Here is a 19606-nt window from a genome sequence, read left to right on the forward strand (position 1 = left end):
TCTATCTATCTATCTATCTATCTATCTATCTATCTATCTATCTATCTATCTAAACTCATTCAAACTCATAAACTCATCTATCATCTATCTATCTATCACTTCTCATCTATCTGTTCTCTATCTATCTATCTATCTATCTATCTAAACTCATTCAAACTCATAAACTCATAAACTCATCTATCTATCTATCTATCTGTCATCTATCTATCACTCACCTATCTCTCTTCTCATCTATCTATCTATCTATCTATCTATCTATCTATCTATCTATCTATCTATCTATCTATCTATCTATCTATCATTGCCAAATGAATGACAGAAATGTATGCACTTATTATGTTCTTACACATTTTTCAAAAATGGTATTTTTCATGGTAATATGTGGATGTGGATTATAGTAATGCCATATGGAACAACTATTTTTTAAGTAAGCACTTTTAAGTAAGACTATTTCTATCTTTCTATCTAAATCTATCTATATAAATCTATCTATCTATCTATATCTTCCTATCTATATCTGTTTCTGTCTATCTAAATATATCTATCTATCTATCTATCTATCTATCTATCTATCTATCTATCTATCTCATAGCAACCACCCAGAACAACCTAGCAACCGCATAGCAGCCAACCAGAACACCATGGCAACCACACAAATCAATCTGGCAACATCCTAGTAACTAGCCCGAGTACCATTATTATTAGCCTATTCTGTGCTTCCACCCAGCTAACAAAAATTATGTTCTAATAGAACGTTTTGCTAACGTTCTCTTTAAGCTAGGCTATGAAAACTTTATTTCATGTTCTCTGAATTTTATCTTGGTTATGGGAAGGTTACTTTTGAATGTGTGAACGTTCTGAAACAAAGTACTAACATTTACACAACATATAGCCTATATATTGGGATCAAGAAGGTATTGTTTACTTCAGCAAAAAGATCATACTGTACCCGTAGGTCTATCATGTGTTGAAGTCATGTCATCAAGTGTTGTAGCGTTATATAACCACTAGATGTAGCTAAATGAAAAGAAATAAAAGAAATGAAATTTCTAAACGAAACATTTCTTTATGCATTCTGCTAGCTAGACTGAGGTTGGTGCCACAATTTTTATTCTTTGATAAACATCTCTGGTGGAACAAATATTAAGGTGCAGATAAAAGCTTAAATGCTTGAGTTAAAAAAATCCTGAACTCTGATAATTTATGACTAAAGTTGTTCTGTAATTGTGTCAACCAACCCCTGATTTTGTTTTCATATATTTTTATGATACATAGGCTATGATTAATTTATGATCCTTGATAGGCTTTTAAAGGGCAAGAGGGCAAACATTCAGATGTTATATTCAGTGTTGGGGAAAGTTATAACAGTAATGTGTTACAATATTGCATCACTCCCTAAAAATTATACTACTTAGTTCATTTTTATGGAAAGTAATGAGTTACGTTACTTTTGCATTACTTTTTCTCACCTGGGCTGGCCTTGCTTGTTTGTTTTTTTAACAACAACAACAACAACGAAGAAGTTGTAGCCTATTTTTGGCAAATGTAATAAGCCCTTTCACAAGAAAAGCACAATTAATAAACCTCAGGCTGAAGGAACTGCAAATTCACGCCTGTACAGTAGAGGGGGCATCTCAAACAAACCTTTCAGCTGCTGTCTTTCTGGAATAGGATATGAGAATAAAGTTCAGCACTCTTACTTTAACAATAAAAACAAGAAAATGAAACAAACTTTGTTTATCTAAAACTTATTTGTATGGTATAATTGGATTATCAAAGCAGCAGTAAATGCATTGGTTATTTATTTGTGTTGTTAACATGTATTTATTGGGCTCGCGTAATAGCTATTTTGAGTTTGCATTTTACTGTTTTATTTATTTTGATGAATACTGAATCTGTTTTCATGCAAGTGAGATGAGTAAATGCATGCTCACATTTGTCTAGATTCTAGAACTATACAATAACCATAACCATTTGTTTATACAAAGCACACAATGCCTCTGCACCTTTTCTGTTAATTATTTGAAAAAGTAACTCAGATAAGTAATGCATTACTTTAGTAGTTACTTGAAAAAAGTAATCTGATTACATAACTTGTGTTACTTGTAATGCGTTACCTCCAACATTGGTTATATTTTTGTAACAGCATCCAGTGAACAAGTAATTAACCCTGCATCAACCAACCAGTTGAAAAAGTAACTTAGATATTTTGTTGTCATTTTAAAGTAATGCATTACTTTAGTAGTTACTTGAAAAAAATAATCTGATTACATAACTTGTGTTACTTGTAATGCGTTACCCCCAACATTGGTTATATTTTTGTAACAGCATCCAGTGAACCAGTAAGTAACCCTGCACCAACCAACCAGTTGAAAAAGTAACTTAGATATTTTGTTGTAATTTTAAAGTAATGCGTTACTTTAGTAGTTACTTGAAAAAAGTAATCTGATTACGTAATTCGCATTACTTGTAATACGTTACTCATAATACGTAGTATAACATTAGTTATATTTTTGTTACAGCATCCAGTGAACCAGTAATTAACCCTACGCCAACCAACCAGCCCTATGTCCCATAATCATAGTGGTTTGTAAAGGTAAAATTACAAGAGATACTGAAACACATGGAATTAGACCTCATACATCAAAACCATCCTGTCAGATTATTTATACTGGATGGCAGATTGACACATATAGGATCTATTTTATAATACAACACAAAATAGGATATACATAAAATAAGATGTTAATAACACACAAGGATAGTGAACAAGGTTGAAAACTGAAGGTTAGTATTTATGACCAAGGAGTATATGAGGTTTATGTTTATAAAATATCTTTATTCGGAGTGTTTCATTTCTACTCTAGGCAAGGCAAGGCAAGGCATTTTATTTCTAAAGCACATTTAAAACAGCTCCTGCTGACCAAAGTGTTGTACAGTCTAACACCTCAAAAAACAGCATCCTGATTACATAAAATTATCTTGCAAATTTGATCAGTTTTGCAGTTACTGACTTTTTTCATTTTGATGTGGTCGGTCTTAAAATTCATGTCAGACTAATATAAATCAGTACTGTGGGGCTTGATTACATTGATGCATATGATTTTGAATCTTGCAGAAGAATAACACCCGCATTCAAAGTGTCAGAATAAGACACTAAGTTATATTAAGTGGGACAATAGCACTATTTAGGACAGTATAAATACTCAAAAGCCTGCAACATGTGCACTGTATTGCAGTGCAATGAAAGGAAACAGATTTTTCTCACATATAAATTAAAGCAATCATATAGTCAGATCTTTTGGTTTTCAAGGTTCCTCTGCTGACATTAAAGTGGTGTTGACTGCGGTTGGCATCTTATGCTGACAGCAGAGAAGATAATAATTACTCAGGTCACAGACCAAAATGACTTCACACTGTCATTCTACTGAATCATTGAAACAAAACTCTGACTCAGCCATCTGATAGAATTTGCTTGGCAGGGAAATTGAATCTGGCCTTAGAGATAGGATACAGTTTGCAGGTGCCAATGATATCTAATAGAGTTATGCAAGTGGAATCAGCAGACAATAAAAGTTTGACTGTGTTATTTGTAGATAAAGGAATAATGAGATTAATTGGTGCAGCAAATTCAAAGAGAACACAAATGAAATGACATAAGTCAGGCAAATCTAGCATCTGCCTATGGTTACTACATCATTAACGATAGCATAAATGCTTCTGCAAGACCATAAAATCTTAACGAAATAAAAACAAGTTAAAGATAGATATGGGCCTCACTTACGAGAATGTCACGTGTGAAGGGTTTATTATTATTGCTGAGGTTAACAAAAGGCCCCTTGCTCTGTTTCAGTTCTCTAAAAATATGCATGTAAGTAACATTGTGCTGAAAAGAACTTGTACATCTGCACAAAAAAATAAAATTAAACAAAAATACTAAATGATATTAAAAAAAAAAAAAAAAAAGCCAAAATATTGGCTCATGTGATTTGAAAGTCTTTTAGTTTTCATTTTATTCAAATTTAAAAAAACATCCCAACATTTCCGGAATTCAGGTTGTAAAAGAAAATAAAAAACTTTTTGTTTAGGCCTAGCCTATGTTGTATTTTTTTCAATTATCATATAGTGTATATCATATAGCATATAAAACGCTACTATTAATATTTTTGTAGCATATATTACAACATATTTTATCTGTTTCATGCATTAGTTCAAACATGTATTTGATAAATATGAGATGCTTAAACCTTATTGTTATTAGTAACTTTTGTCACTTTAAATTGTTCAGAGTGACTGTTTTTTTTTTTTTTTTTTACTGTGCTTAATTATGATACATCTACATTTTTAACATTTTTATTTGAATTTTTTTGTGTGTTTCGGTATTGTTTTGCTGTTATACCAAAAACATACTATTTTATGGCAGATAAAATCAAAATAATAAAGTCAAATAAATCTGAGAAATACTCAAATTCACTGAGAAAAAGTCAGTGTAGTAAAAACGTGTGAATCCAGATAACTGTTTTGAAGGGCGGGAGCTAATGATTTTCCGCCAGTCAGTGTGTGGAAGCGCTGGGAGGAGCCTTTGACAGTGGCTGCTTTTGCTTGAGTTGATTTGTATAGTATATATCGTGCGAACTTGCTGTGTTTTCGCTTACAGATCTGTGGTTGTGAGCAGAGACGCATGTTTTGCACGCTCCCGACAGTAGACAGCGGATAGCGCTGGAATGATATTCATGGGCGGTGGACGTAGAAAATGACCTTTTGTGATAACGACGAGGGCTTGGATTTTTCGTGCTCATCACTAGATTCAATCTCTTTATATTGCACTCTATTTATGTTGATTTAAGAAATCTCCATCGCTCGCGCTGTTTGGATTTTATTTCCAGAATGGACCGCGTCAAGAGTTCTATGCAGCAAGTCCCCAACCCGATTCCCAAAGTGCTCAGCCGTCGCACTGGCGGTGCCAACAGTTTGGAAGTTGAAAAGGAAAACTTCGAGCGTAGTCAGGTAAGGAACTGTAAACACCGCGGGGCAAGTTTTTTCATGCAGCCACTGCACTGCCAACGAGCTCTTTGTATGGCAACCCCTTTTTACACTTATTCCTTAAAACTAACTAGTATGTTTTTTGTTGCTAGTACTTTTTTTAATTACTAGTATTCCGATAATGTCTAGTAGGGGTGAATTCAGGTTAATTGGGACACTTTTTCCCAGTCTTCTCAAAGGAAAATGTATCCCAATCAACCTGAATTCACCCTATCTATTCCAGTCATACTAGTCATTAGATTCTAGTACGTATTCATTTGCTACCAGTAGGAAAGCTAGCTATTTTATTAACAGTAACATTATCTCAGTAGTTACATTTGGGTGTTTACTGGTCAGAACATTATAGTTAAATTAGTCTTACTAGTAAGTTTTTAAACTTTAACAACTATTTATTCAAGAACTGAGGTGGAACCAGCAACAAATGAAATTCAAACTAGTTGAAAGTGAATTGAAATCCCATTCACAGCTCTTAACTGAATTAAGTTAAAAAAAATTGCTATTTGTTACCTGAAAAAACAGAACTTTTTGTGAAATTTACGAGCAATTTCTGAGTGAAAATGGTCTCAATGTAAATCTAAATTTTTTTTTTTCTGTGTGGTATCTAATAAATTGAAAAAGGTACTAGTCACTATTGGACTATTACTGATCATTAAAAGTATTAGTAACACAAAATTGGTTATTCCCATCTTTAAAAAATATCTTGGCTTCCTAGCTGCAAAAATATTACTGTGAACTAAAACAAACTATGCCATGAAGCAAAGTAGGTAGTTGGAAATTGCCTTATTTGCTTTCGATTTAGTGTATTAGTGAATTAAGCTAACCTGCATGCTTTATAAGAGATCATTATCTGATATGATATGTTGAAATGTGAACCTACTGGAAGCGTATATAGTTAAAAAATCTGACTTTGCCCCATAGTGCTTACTTGTTAAGGTGCAACTTTTGATGCCTTAAGCTGCCTACCAATGTGTGTTTGTCCAAATCATAAAATTAATATTTAATTGCGAACATGCAAGCTGTCATCATGTTTACAGAGAGATAATTGATGGCCTTTTAAATTCAGTTTTCAGTTCAGTGAACCTTTGCCCATATCACACCTTCATTTTATCAGTTCACATTCTAGTGTCATTGATTTAGGACGGGAACAAAGTTCTACTTCTTCCGAATAGGTTAATGTAGGTAAAGTGCCATTAAGAATGGACACATTTTTCATAAAATGATGTTAATGTGCATTATAAATGTTTAACTCATTAGTACGAGACTGTTTCAAAATCGAAAGGGTTCCTCTGTGACTGAGTCTTGTGTTTCCAAACGGATGCCCATGTATCGAGCAGATGTAAAAGCTTTTTGATGACTTAGAGATGCAGCACTAAAACCAGGGGGCTGAGTTTGATGGTCATGCATTTTGGTTCTTGCCATTAGCCTATAGTGTATTTCGATGTGTCTTCAGTCTGTTAGAGAAAAATAAACAATATCTTGTTTATCATGACCTTTTTTTAAAGTGCACATTAAATTATGCAGTCAGTGTCTGGGTGCTTGAGCCTGAAAGTGTGTTATAGTAGTATAGAGAAATGCATTCTCATTGTTCCTGCACTCTTCTCACTTCTCTGGGGGTCTTTGCCCTCCCCATCCAGAGACAGCCATCAGAAAAAGTAGGTCACATGAATGAAGCTGCAGCCGACTGCCCTACTGGTGGGTTTCAGAGTGTTTGAAAACAGCATGACCTCGTTCTTGTAGAGATTTCTTGAGACAGACTTAGTGGCGGCAACTAAAATTTGCTTAATTTCTGGTTTCATAACAATATCCGCAACATGCAGCATAATGTTTGATTCAAGTTTGTATAATTCAGTCCTCTGTTTACAACTAGGACAGTGACATGGATTAGCGAGACTCATGTGACGCATGCGCTCTTGAACTCCTTTAGGACCGCTCTCTGGGTCAGACTCAGAAACGTGAGTTCAGCTGTTCACTTCCTGATTTGAGAATTGATTTGATCAATTTGATTTTTAGTAAACCAAAAGAGGCACAGAGTGTTGTAAAAGCTTATCCCCCCTGCAGTCAATAATTTTATCCTTTTAAAACTCATCTTTGATAATCAACATAAACATACTTTTTTTTCAGTGAAAATTATTTCTTTATGCCTTAAAATAGCTTGAATGTAACTCTACCCTTGCTTCTTTTAGTATACGCGGTGAATATGCAAATTAGTCCCCGCCTCCCCTGAATGGCACAAGCTCGGACTACCTGATCCACTCGATCAACTGTAGTAAACGCCACACAGTGGCAAGTGGAAATATTGGATTAATTCATCCATATATGTTTGAACCAGAAACTGATTCAGAAGAAGAGGAAGAGCGAATTATACACACAGGTGCTTAGGATCCTGAAGCACCCTCAAACGAAAGCAAAAGCACCCTCAGTTGATACTGTAATATCATATTGATGAAACAGATTTGGTAAACAATCCAGTGCGTATATTTGTGTTTGCGCTCTGGAGAATGTCAAATGTTTCTATTTACTATGTGTTTTTGCAGTGGTGAGCAATGTAGCCAATCACAAACATGTTTGTTGAACGCTTGAACACAGTGACCAATCAGGGGTGTTTAATTTAGTCAGAATCCACTCAACGCTCAAGATGTTGGAGTTTTCCAAATGAAATGGTGAAGAAAGCTCTGAAGTGACTGCAGTTCATGTAACACAGTAAGTGTCACGCGTGTTTGAGTTTGTGTAGTTGACAAAACAACGCCATTCATACACACAGAGACACGCAGACATATAAGCAACATGCTTTGGCTTTGCCAGTTATTCATTAAAAGGGTAATACAGAGTAGTAAAAGCATCCTTTGTCATGTTTTTTGTCTACAGATAAACATTTTGGTGGCCGCGGTACATTAAAAAAGCAGCCCCCCCCTCCAAAAAAAAACCCACCTGCACTTTCAAAATAGTCCAATTGTGCAGGAAAATCACGACCCTGGCTACACTGGTTCCCTCCCACCAGACTTGTGTGTGTAGGAGAGGTAAAGGAGGAAAGCAGGCAGTGGACCAAAGTAAGGGAGGGGGGACTCAATTTTTGCCTTGTTTGCGTTTGTATTGTTTTACTACTTACTCAATTATTTTAAGTTATATCATTATATTATTTACAATACACAGCATGGTTTTTAGTGATTTTTTTTTTAGGGGGGACCCCCCAGCCCCCTGCGATTTCCGCTTATGTAATAGATTCATTGTGTAGTAGACAACTTCATTGATTATAATGGAACTTTATGAGATCGCCAACTGAGATGAGTGACCGCTTTTTAGTGATTATAAAGGGAGCTGTCTTTGAGCGCTTTCTTGGCTATATATAATCCATTCAGAATTTGTATAAAAGTTGACGCATAAAGGTAATTGATATGATTACCCTTTGGCTTGACTAAGTTATCAAACGGCTATGTTACACAATCCATGTTCATGTTGGCCATCTCAGAATCAGACAGCTGCCTTCTAAAAATCAGCATCCTTAGAAATAATGATAGGAAAAGCCCCGTGCCCGCATGTTGACGGGATTGGTTACAAGTTTTTGATGTAGGAGAGTGGTGTGGTTTTAAACCACGTTTTTGAAACTGTCATTGGTACACTGCAGTTTTAAGGAGAAAATACTCAGCAATGGTGTTGACTGATGAATTTGCACCACACAGACATATAAACAACATGAAAAACTCTTAAAGAGTCTTGAACTATAAAGCCTAAAATGAACGTTCATATCTAAAAATAATACTTAAAACAGCACAAACTGATCAGGTCTCAGTAGGAAATGCTATTGTGAGCAGTCCTTATCAGCTAGTTTGCCTGGAGGAAGTCTGATCCCATAATATCCCGTCTCTTTTCTGCTTCTGGAACGCTATGTTTAGATTAATGAGCCTTCTGTGGTGTGAGTTCATCCTGATTTTAAATGAGAGGATGTTAGTGTGGTACTCTGTAATGACATGAGGATGGTTTGCCTTGTGGCTGGGTGTTAGAAGACTAGCGTCTACTTAACTTGGGGTTTATATGGAGGGAATCTAAGCAGGGAACCTTTGTTGTGGTCAGAGTCTTGAGAGGGACATCCGGCCAGCCTCTGAATCTACACCGATGAAATAACATGTTAAGCGAGTGTTGCCAAAATAAGTCATCTGCAAATCATAGTATAGTAAACATCCTGCAGAACATTTTGTATCAGGCAAAGTTCAAGATAGTGAATATGAAAGTAAAGTTGACCACATTTACTTTTGGTTCACCGGTGCATGTTTTTAAAAATAAAATCGGTAATGAAAATTAGGGGTGTAATGGTACACAAAAATGACGGTTCGGTATGTTTTCAGTACAGCAGGGGGAAAACTGATTTGGTTTGCATTAAGTGGAGTGTGCATTATTTTCTAATAATTCAACAGACTGGAGTCAATTATTTTGCTTATGCTACAGTTACCACACCTCGTCTGTGCGAGTGTGTGTCCGTAGTGTATGTGTGTGTGTTTGAGTAAGAGTGAGAGAGCGGGAGAAAGAGAGTATGTGCTTTCTGTACATAATAAAACGTAATTTTGTGGCAAAAAACATGGAAATAATTTTTCGTTTTTATCCTATTGTTTATTATATTTATTTGCTTAATCAGTGTCGTTGTGGGTTTTGGTTCTTTTGCTGTTGTAGGCTGTAGGACCTTTGAAATAACTGAAATCATTTGGCGAAGTGATATGGACATGTAATGCGGTCAAGGCCTGCCTGGAACTACTTTACCTGTGCGTTTCCCTTTCCACCTTAGAACGTTTGTCAACCAATCAGATTCAAGCATTTAACAGCCCTGTAAATACTAATTTGCTTTTCCTCTGAATCAAATCTCCTTTTCTGCTGATGTCACTTAGGCCAAAACAAAGCTGTTTGCTTCAATTCTTGAATGTAACAACTACTTTTTTGCTGTTTTCTGTCAAAATAAAAGCTTGATGGTTTAACATTTCAAGACAGCCATAGATATTACTATATTACTACATAATTTTACAGTTGTACTGTCTGTAAAATATAATTATTACATTTTCCTTAGGGCTGCCGCCTAATAGTTGACTAAACATAGTCTATGAATGGAGGCTTGGTCGACCAAATTTTAATTGGTCTATTAGTCTCAGAGAAAAAAAAAAAAAAAAAAACTGCACAGGAAGTGGCGATGTCACGCAGTCTGTGATGGACAGATCGTTAACCTGGCTGGTCCATATGTTAATTATGTCCGGCAGCAAATCCAAACATAGATAAATGTGTGCTATTATTAGGTGTTCTTGCAGAGTGTGGAGGCTAAATCAGTACCATGCTTACTGCATGACGTTTAAAGGCGGGTACACACTGTGCGATTTTGGCCACGATTTGGTCGTCCAAGACAAATTTTGAGAATCCTAAAAGCAGACCGAGACCCACCTTTTGCGGGTTCTTGGTTCGCTTGTTTGGTGTGCACCAAGTTTTGGATGGCAGCGCTCACACATATTCAAATTAAATGCACTAACAGAGTAATCGCACCAGAGTTTGTTTTAATCAAACCAAACCTGCCAAGTGTGAACATGCCCTTACAGTTTTTATCATCACTTTAATGCAAATTTACGGTAATACTGTTCCTGTCATTCCCATTTCTCCTCCACCTTTAAAGCAGTTAAGTTTATAACCCTGTATCTCTTGTGTTTGCGTTTCTTCCTGTGTTGGTACCGTGCCTGTTGAGGAATTCTCGGGAGGAGCCTAATCTTGCCCCACTCTGTTTTTCCAGGACTCACCCACACAGAGCCAGACAGTCATAATCTCGCCACCCTATAAGTAGCCAGTCTCTACTTTCAGCATGTCACTTCCTCCATCTACAGTAGCTGCAATATCCTTTTAGTATCTGTCTTTTTCTGATTTAAATATTTCACTATTTCTCAGCTTTAAAAAGCTAAAAGTAAGCTTTGACACTCTTTCCAATCTCGTATGTTGATATTTACTGTAGCTCCTCCTGCAGTCTAGAGGGTGAGGAGAGTTTGTTGGGGTCATCGACAGCAGGAGGGCATGTATGAAAAGCCCTGAGACAGCAGAACACGCGGGCCCAGGCCTGTGGCCTCCGTTCGCTCGCTGTGGATTAAAAATCCTATGCAGTTTGGCAGGCAGCCAGATGTCTGTGCCAGAAACAGCGTTCAGGTCATGCTGCTGTCAAACAGACCATTAATGCATCTAACGCAGGGAATGTGGACATATTAGATGCAGATTGTTGATTTTTATTTTAGGCCTCTAATAACCTTTTTTTTTCTTTTTCTTTTTTTTTACATAGCCTAAATATATATATATAAAATCCAAAATATTTAGTTTGTTTTTATTTCTTACCGTTTAAACTGTATTTTTTTGTCTCCCAAATATCGTTAACCCTAGTTTGTAAAGCCTGTCCTAGACTAGTTATGACAAATTCTAGAAATATCAGGATATTACAGTTTTGTTTTCCAGCCAGGGAAATTAATATCTTAAAAAGTCATTGAAATTTCTATAAAAATTTACATTTTAAATGCTGTTCTTATCTATAAAATAATTCAGCAGCTAGAAACTGCATTTTATGAAGTCTTTGAGAAGACATGAAAATTCCTTGTGGATGTGGGAATCCTGTGGGTAGTAGCAAAGGTCACAGTTACACAGCGATGGCTGATACAGTCAGTGTGCTCAGATCCACTGTAACGTTATCATTTTTATTCATTATCTAAAGTTGGCAGGAAACTTGTTTGTCATTTACTAAGGAGTGTTAGCAGTTTTTCAGGCTTGTGGTCAGTGCGAGATGGACAGACATAGACAGTGTGTGGGCAGTGACTCATTGGCAGTCACACTACACTGTCGTAGCGTCTCTCTGGGTTGAATATGCTTGACCAATGAAGCGCAGCAGTGTAAACTGTCACGATGGGTCTACCACACGGTACCAGGAAGTGATTGCCCTTTAAAGAGCTTGCTTTGTTTGGAGCTCCCCTCCATTTTTCCTCCATTTTTCCTCCATGAGTGATTTGGGTAGCATAGTTATAATAACATTGACTGGTATCAGTTTGATTTGATTTATTGTTGTCATTGCACTCAGTACAACGAAATTCAAGTGCAACTCCTTGTGGTAAAAGATCAACTGATCTTGTACCATTTTTTGGATGTCTCTCTAAACAATTGCTTTTTTGCAATAGATTTTATATTGGGGATTTATGAGAACAGCAACTCTGAGAATATGATAGATATTTAAATATTCTAGCATATAATATGGATATACACTACCGTTCAAAAGTTTGGGGTTGGTAAAATGTAGGTCTTCAGTGTCACATGATCCTTCAGAAATCATTCTAATGTGTGATTTGGTGTAGAAACAGTATTTTTTGATGAATAGAAAGTTTACAAGATCATTTAATCACTGTCTTTACTGTCACTTTGATCAATTTAATGTGTAAAAGTATTAATTTCTTTCAATTTTTTATTCTGATAGATTCATCTGTTTGTATTCTTATGGGGTTTTTAATTATTTTCGCAATGTTTGACATTATTTTTATATGTTAAATTATATTTATTTCAGTTCAGTTCAGTTTAATATAAATGAGCCATGAGAACATTATATTATTACATAAATGCATATTGTTTAGAGCAAACAGAATTTACACACAAGTTCTGTGGTAAATAGACTATTTTTGTCATTTATAAAATATCACTAACAGCTAGGAAGTTTTATGTAGTGACTAATTTTCTAATAAATGCCTAAATGATTTATGTTCTTACATATTTCTGTCCTCACCATTCTTAATTAAAGTGTTCAGCTCTCCTGTTACACATGAGCACCTGTTGGATTAATAATGTATGGAGCTGCTCATTGTCATGCTGCTTTACCTGAGCATCAAAAGTAACCAGATGGGGGCGCCATTCACCAACATTACATACGTCATCATGTGCAGGAGCAATTTACTGGAATGCCATCAATCACGTCTTATATCCTGCAAATCGATGATTAGTGTACATCAACTCTCTTAGTAGGCAAACAGTTCTACATAATGCATCTGTAAATCTGGTCATGGCATAACGCATTATGCTTGCAGTGTGTCTCGTGGGTCTTTTGTATCGTTGCAGTTAAGTTTTAGTGGTCTGTTTTTCTTCTGAAGCATTCTTCGAATGTTATTTTTTTGTCTCAGTATGTGTAAGACCTTGCATCAGCCTTGCAATATAAACATTTCCTCTTCTGTTTCTTTTTAGTGATGTAACATTTGACAGAATTTTGCTCTCGCTCTCCTTTATGTCCTTTTATGTCAAACGCTGTGGTAAATGACATCAGTGTATGAAGAACTCCTCCTCTAGCATTACAATCTGTATTTTGTGGTCCGTACCTGTCACATAATATTTAGTCCTATTTAGTCTGGTTCTTCCATTAAACGTTTATGACACTCTCTATAGGCAGTGGCTTTTCTAGAGCGTTCTTGAGAGTCTAGCCATCTGCCAATCGGATCTTCGGCGCGCGAGGAGGACGATGGGGAAATGAGAGAACGGCACGGGAAAGAAAAGGAGAGAGGGACTATTCGATACTGAACCGGACACATGTTGAGTTAACGGACCGTTCCTGCTTCCTCCGCCTCCCTCAGCGGATTCGCAGTCTGCTTTTGATTCCCGAGCAGGGAACCAGTTCACCTTCCCTTCCATAACCCCGTTTGAACTATGGACTCGAATAAAATGGTAGGTGGTCGACGAAATGTTGATGTTTAGCGGGTGTTGTGCATCTACACGTTTTGGGGGGTGGGGAGGGATTCGCGCCTGGCTGTTCGCGGGGTTGTTTTGTATCGAGGATTTTATGATTTGGAGTAATAGTCCTGTGTGTTTGTTTACCTAAGATTTAGACCGTCGCGAGCGTTCACTTCTTGGACCGTTACGTTTAAACAAGTTGCAGAGATCTCGCGAAATAGTCATTTGCGCATTTTAGCCAATATTGGGCTGTTTGGGCGCATCAAGTAATTCCTAAAACATTCCAGGATTTTAGGAAGTCACAGCAAGTGTGCTAATACGCCTTGTTGGGGGGAAATTGCGTTTAAATGGACCGCTAATGTCTAAATGTTTAGTAAACAGGAACGCACCGTCCGTTTTTGTCTACTTAAATGGATAGTTCAACCAAAAATACAAATTCTGTCATCATTTGCTTACCCTCATATGCCTGTATTACCATTTCTTCTTTGCAATACAAAAGCAGATGCTAGCCAGAATGAGTCACCATTCATTTTCATTGTATGAAGAAATACTCAATGAACGTAAATGGTGACTGAGACTGCCAGTCTTTAATAATCTTCCCAAGATGACCTTTTGTGTTTCGCAGAAGAAAGATAGTCATAGAGGTTTATTACATTGAGTAAGCGATGACCGTGTTTTCTTTCTTTTTTTTTTTTTTTGGTGAACTGTACTTTTAAATGTGCAGCTAAAACAAACTTTGAGGTTTGAGGGTCAAAAAACAGTTGTGTGGACTTAAATGGTGGATTTTGACTCCTGAGTGTCCCTTTAGATTCTTGTGGGATCTGAGACCTTGTTTGGACACATGATTCACTGTTTTGACTTGAATCACTGCATCCCTCTCTTAGCTTTGACTCCCAACCTGCTATCAACATTTTATGTGTGATATCTGCTTGTTCTCAAATCCCTCATGTCATGCTCTGCTTGACAATGGTATGAAAACATGTTTTTACTTGAGTGGGGTCCAGGGATCCCCAGTGGAGATTTGTGTGTGTGTGTGTGTGTGTGTGTGTTTGTGCAGGCCACAACTAGGCTAAATCAAGCTTTATAGAAAGTCAATGATTGATGTCATTTGCAGAGAAGCAGGAGCAGTGATTGGGTTTGATCTGTGTCTCTGGGTTTACTGAGAGGATTTTGATGCGGCCTCAGAAGGCCTCTTGTTAGGAAGCTCGTAAAACTTGAGGTTTCTTTCAATAGTGCTGTTACAGCTCTTCAGTCCTGAAACCAAAAGGCCTGTGAGGCCCTTTTAGAAATCTGCTCCACTTGTCCATCTCAGATGTGTTTAGTAGGTGACAAAAAATAAGGACCTGAGACTTGTGATGCGTTGCTATCTACTATTTAGTCACCATCTTAATTTATTTTCGTATTTGGCAGATGATTTTATCAAAAATAACTTACAATGCATATACTTTTTATCAGTTCATGCATCTGAACCCATGAAAAAAAACATGCCATTGATGCATATCTTAATTTTTAATTTTTTTTTTTGTGTAAATATTTTCTGTTTTATTTTTGCATTGAAATGCAGAGAATATAAATGAATTTGATTTTAAATTTTAATATTGTAGTGAATATATCTGACATTCGGACTGTTGCCCTCTATCAAATGTAATTTTTGGATTTTGTAAAAAGTTTCTGCACTTCTGGTTTAGTGTTTCTGCAGATGTTGTATAGTCACCGTCAGATATTTGTATTTGCTGTCTCAAAGGCAAGTGTTGTTGATTTTTATTGCATTGTTGATGATGTTACATTAATTATGTAATGAATTATTAGGGATGCACACATACGATATGATGTACGATATACATCATATCGGTATTGCCTGATATATGTTCATTTTTAATGTTATTGTTATTGGCAGGATAAGAAAATTTGGCCGATTTAAATAATAGCTTGACCTATATTAATAGCTCAGCTGAGACACTTCAGATATGCAATGTTTGCTATGATGGTTTTGAATTGCTTGAAATATAATTGGAATAACTTCAAAAAGGAAAATACAGTTAAGCTCAACATGTGCAGTGCAAGTCTCTCATACAGGCTACATAAAATTATAACGAGAACATGATAATTGTGTGCTTTGGGCATGGCTTTAAATGGTGAGACTTTTGTTTTTGTAATCAGAAATGATAAAAAAAAAAAAAAAAAATATTTATGTGTGTATATATATATATATATATATATATATATATATATATATATACACATAAATAAATTATATCTCAAATTATATAAAAATTTGGATTTAGATTTATTGGCCAATATATATTTTTTTTTATTGGCTTTCAAATGTAAAGAATTATCGGTTATCGGCATCCCTATGAATTATAGTGCATTAATTGAGGATCAGTTTGCATTTGATGTTGATTTGCTTTTGTAATTAGCAGCTAGATTTGTTCAGAGTGAAAATATATTCAAATTAAATGTTTTTACTGTTTTACAAATTAAGTATTTTGACAGCTGGATGTTGTGTTAAAAAATTATACCCTCATATATGGATGCACCGATATGAAAATTTTTAACGATAACGATAATTCTTTATATTTGAAAGTCAATAACCGATATATTGGCCGATAAATCTAAATCCAAATTTTTATATAATTTTTGAGAGCCTGGTTACAAAGACAAAAGTTTCACCATTTGTGTCCCAAGCACACAATTATAATATTCTTATAATATTATGTAGCCTATATGACAGACTTGCGCTGCACATGTTGCACTTAACTGTATTTTCCTTTTTGAAGTGACTCCAATCATATTTCAAGCAATTCAATACCATCATGGTGGACGGTGCACATCTGAAGTGTCTCAGCTGAAGGAAATAACCCATTATTTATCAGCCTTAATATATTGGCCAAACTTTCTTATTGGGCCGATAACGATAACATTAAAAATGAACATATATCGGCCGATACCGATATGGTGGCCGATATATTGTGCATCCCTACCCTCATAAATATAGACTCTCCCTACTCCAGAATCGAAATTAGGTGTTGACTGAGTGTTCCTGCAAAAGGAAGTTTGACTCATATATGAGTAAAATTTAAAAATGGTCTTTAAAAGGGAAGAAAAAGTATTTTCGTAATGCAGTACACAGTTGCCTTTCACTGCAGTGACCTTTAAAAGGGGTGGAGTTGTTTGCAGGAGACTGCTTTAGCTGAAAAAACACTAGTGGCTAAGTGCGAGCGTCAATCCCACACTCGTCAGCATGGCAAGAAAGGAGAAGCTTGTTTATGTTCTTGTAGTGTGTGAGAGAGAGTTTTGGTATTTTACGGTGTTCAGACTTCATTTTGAGGGCAGAGGGCCACCTCAGGAAGTTAAGAGGTATTTTTAGTTCTTTCAACTTTAGTTTTACACCCACGCCTCAGAAAAAGCTGAAGAGTAGCTGCAGGCCAATACCTCTATCAGCAGTACTTCTTAAACTGGCAGCCTATTCTCTGAACCACCTCAAAGTAGTGAGATTACCCAAAATGGGAAGCTGGGAAAGTTGTTTGGGTTGGCCACAATGCCCTTTGGCGGGCTGTGGGTAGAGTCTGAATTCTTCAGTCAACGGGATATGGGAAAGTCAGGGTGATCCGAGATAGGAAGCTCTAGAAGAGACATCAGAAGACCCCTGTGAAACTACCTCTGAGACAAGAGACCATAGAAAACTAGGGTTGGTAACCAAAACCTGGTGCCAATATGGCACTGGAACCTATATGACCGGTATGTACCGAACCGTATCAAAACGCAGATTTCAGTGCCTCATTTCAGTCCCACTTAAATGCCTGAGCTGTCAATTGAAATATTCAGTGCATCACGTGATCAACTGCTAAATTCAAACGTGCTTTTGCTCAGCACTTGTCACATATCACAACTTCAGTGTTTTCAACCACATAATGTTTATTTTAGGTTTCAGACATTTAAATATATATATATATATAAGTACTAGCAAAAATACATTTATAGTTTGTTAAATACTCACTGATGTCTATGGAAGTGGCAATAATAATAATACTTTCAATTACAATTTGACCATGTGTTTTATTCATATCAGATACACATTGTATAGGTAACTATATAGCTTACTCTATTCTTCTCCCAGTTCACCGGTCACTTACTTTAATGTATTTTGGGAGAAGTGGATGAATTTACGTGATGTAAATCCAACAGATACGATTCTCTGAATTAAGGTGCAAACTAAGATGGTGGCGCCCATCGCGCATTATAGATCAACTAACATGTTTATTATAAAGGGTTTTAAATGAAAAAACACATTCACTTCCACATATTTGAGAATCGGAATATCAGTTCATGACATAGTTAACAAGTTTGTGAATATTTTTAATAAAAAGTGAAAAACAAAATAAAAGCGATACTGTCTGTCATACTGATCTGTCATACAGCACTATTGTAAGTATACTTTAAACTTTTAATATATTCAATTTACAGAGATTTTTTTTTAATAAAAAGCCGTTCTTTAATGTCACCCACCATCTTTTTGTGGCTCTTTTTTTTTTTTTAAGTATTGGTTTAGGCACCAGTACCATTTTAAAAGTGTCGATTTGGCACCGGTATCGTAAAAAAACAAAACAATACCCAACCCTAAAGAAAACATGGCCACAATTTGATGACCGGTCCACCCCTAGCTTCTGGATTTGACTATGGGTCAGGAGCTATGTTTTCATCCAAAGTTGCGAATTTAACTTATGAAAAATTGGAATGTTGCATAAAACATTTGCTAATAAATCAGCGTTTTCATCCCATGTGTTCAAGGGAAGAAAATCGTCACTTCCTGGGAAATTGGTGCAAAATATCTGTAATAAAAATAGAAGTTGCTGCAGTTGAGGAAGCCACTGTGGCTCTCATAAATGACTTGCACCTCAGAGTGCAGACGAAACTCAAGAAACGATGTCATAAGTTTTTTTTATGCTCATTTTTAGAATTTATACACATCTTGGCATTTCAATCCAGCATTTTTTTATTGCGATATCCCAAAATTTGCATAAAAATAAGTGGAAGGAAACATAGCTTTTTTTCCTTTTCTTTTTTACCTAGATCCAGGGTTTGATTTGAGGGGGGCTGCAGGGGGGATGGTATCCCCCTTTTAGAAAAAAATGACAAAAAGCATCCCCTCTGTGAAACACCTTCCCCCCTTATCCCTATTAGAATAATGGTGTTGTGTGTCATGTAAAACTTAAATATTAAAATTCTGTACATATGATAATTAATGAACTATAAGTAACCGCGATTGATCAATAATAACTCAATATTGTAACATGCTGCGCACAGTCAAGCAAGCTTTTGTCATTCGTCACTCTGTTTAAAATGGCCAAAAGAACAGTTCATGCGCATCTTTTGACTTTCTTTATAAAGAGAACAGAAGGTATGATATTTCTTTGATTAGTGTTTAAGGACATTCCCTGACATAGTATAAATAAATAACATTTTTTGCAGTTTAAGATACCTGTTTTCTATTTTGATTTTATGTAGTTTCTTCCCGACGGCAAAGCTGAATTTTCAGCATCATTACTCCAGTCTTCAGTGTCACATGATCCTTCAAGAATCATTCTAATATGCTGATTTGCTGCTCAAGAAACATTTCTTATAATCAATGTTGAAAACAGTTGTGCTGCTTAATACTTTTATGGAAACTGTGATTCATTCTATTCAGGATTCTTTGATGAGAACAGCATTTATTTAAAATAGAAATCTTTTAGAACATTTTGTAACACAGATGTCTTTAATGTCACTTTTGGTCAATTAATGCATCCTTGCTGAATAAAAATATTAATTTCATTTAAAAAACAAAACAAAATCCTACTTTTTAATGGTAATGTATATTTAAAAA

At 35.8% G+C, this 19606-nt stretch overlaps 1 protein-coding gene across 2 annotated transcripts in view; it reads left to right on the forward strand.

The window, feature by feature from the left end:
• The first annotated feature begins 4638 nt into the window (after positions 1-4638).
• Positions 4639-19606, forward strand: part of hip1 (huntingtin interacting protein 1) — a 48768-nt gene continuing 33800 nt past the window's right edge. Inside the window, exon 1 of one of the 2 annotated variants that reach the window (XM_051861551.1) lies at positions 4639-5007. In XM_051861551.1, coding sequence (XP_051717511.1) covers positions 4888-5007 — 120 coding nt within the window. In that variant the 5' untranslated portion in view covers positions 4639-4887. Of the gene's footprint in view, positions 5008-13334; positions 13735-19606 lie in introns of those variants that run through there. The other variant, XM_051861552.1, reaches the window with a different exon arrangement.

This window comes from Ctenopharyngodon idella, chromosome 15 (assembly GCF_019924925.1).
Source record: "Ctenopharyngodon idella isolate HZGC_01 chromosome 15, HZGC01, whole genome shotgun sequence".
Taxonomy (NCBI): Eukaryota; Metazoa; Chordata; class Actinopteri; order Cypriniformes; family Xenocyprididae; genus Ctenopharyngodon; species Ctenopharyngodon idella.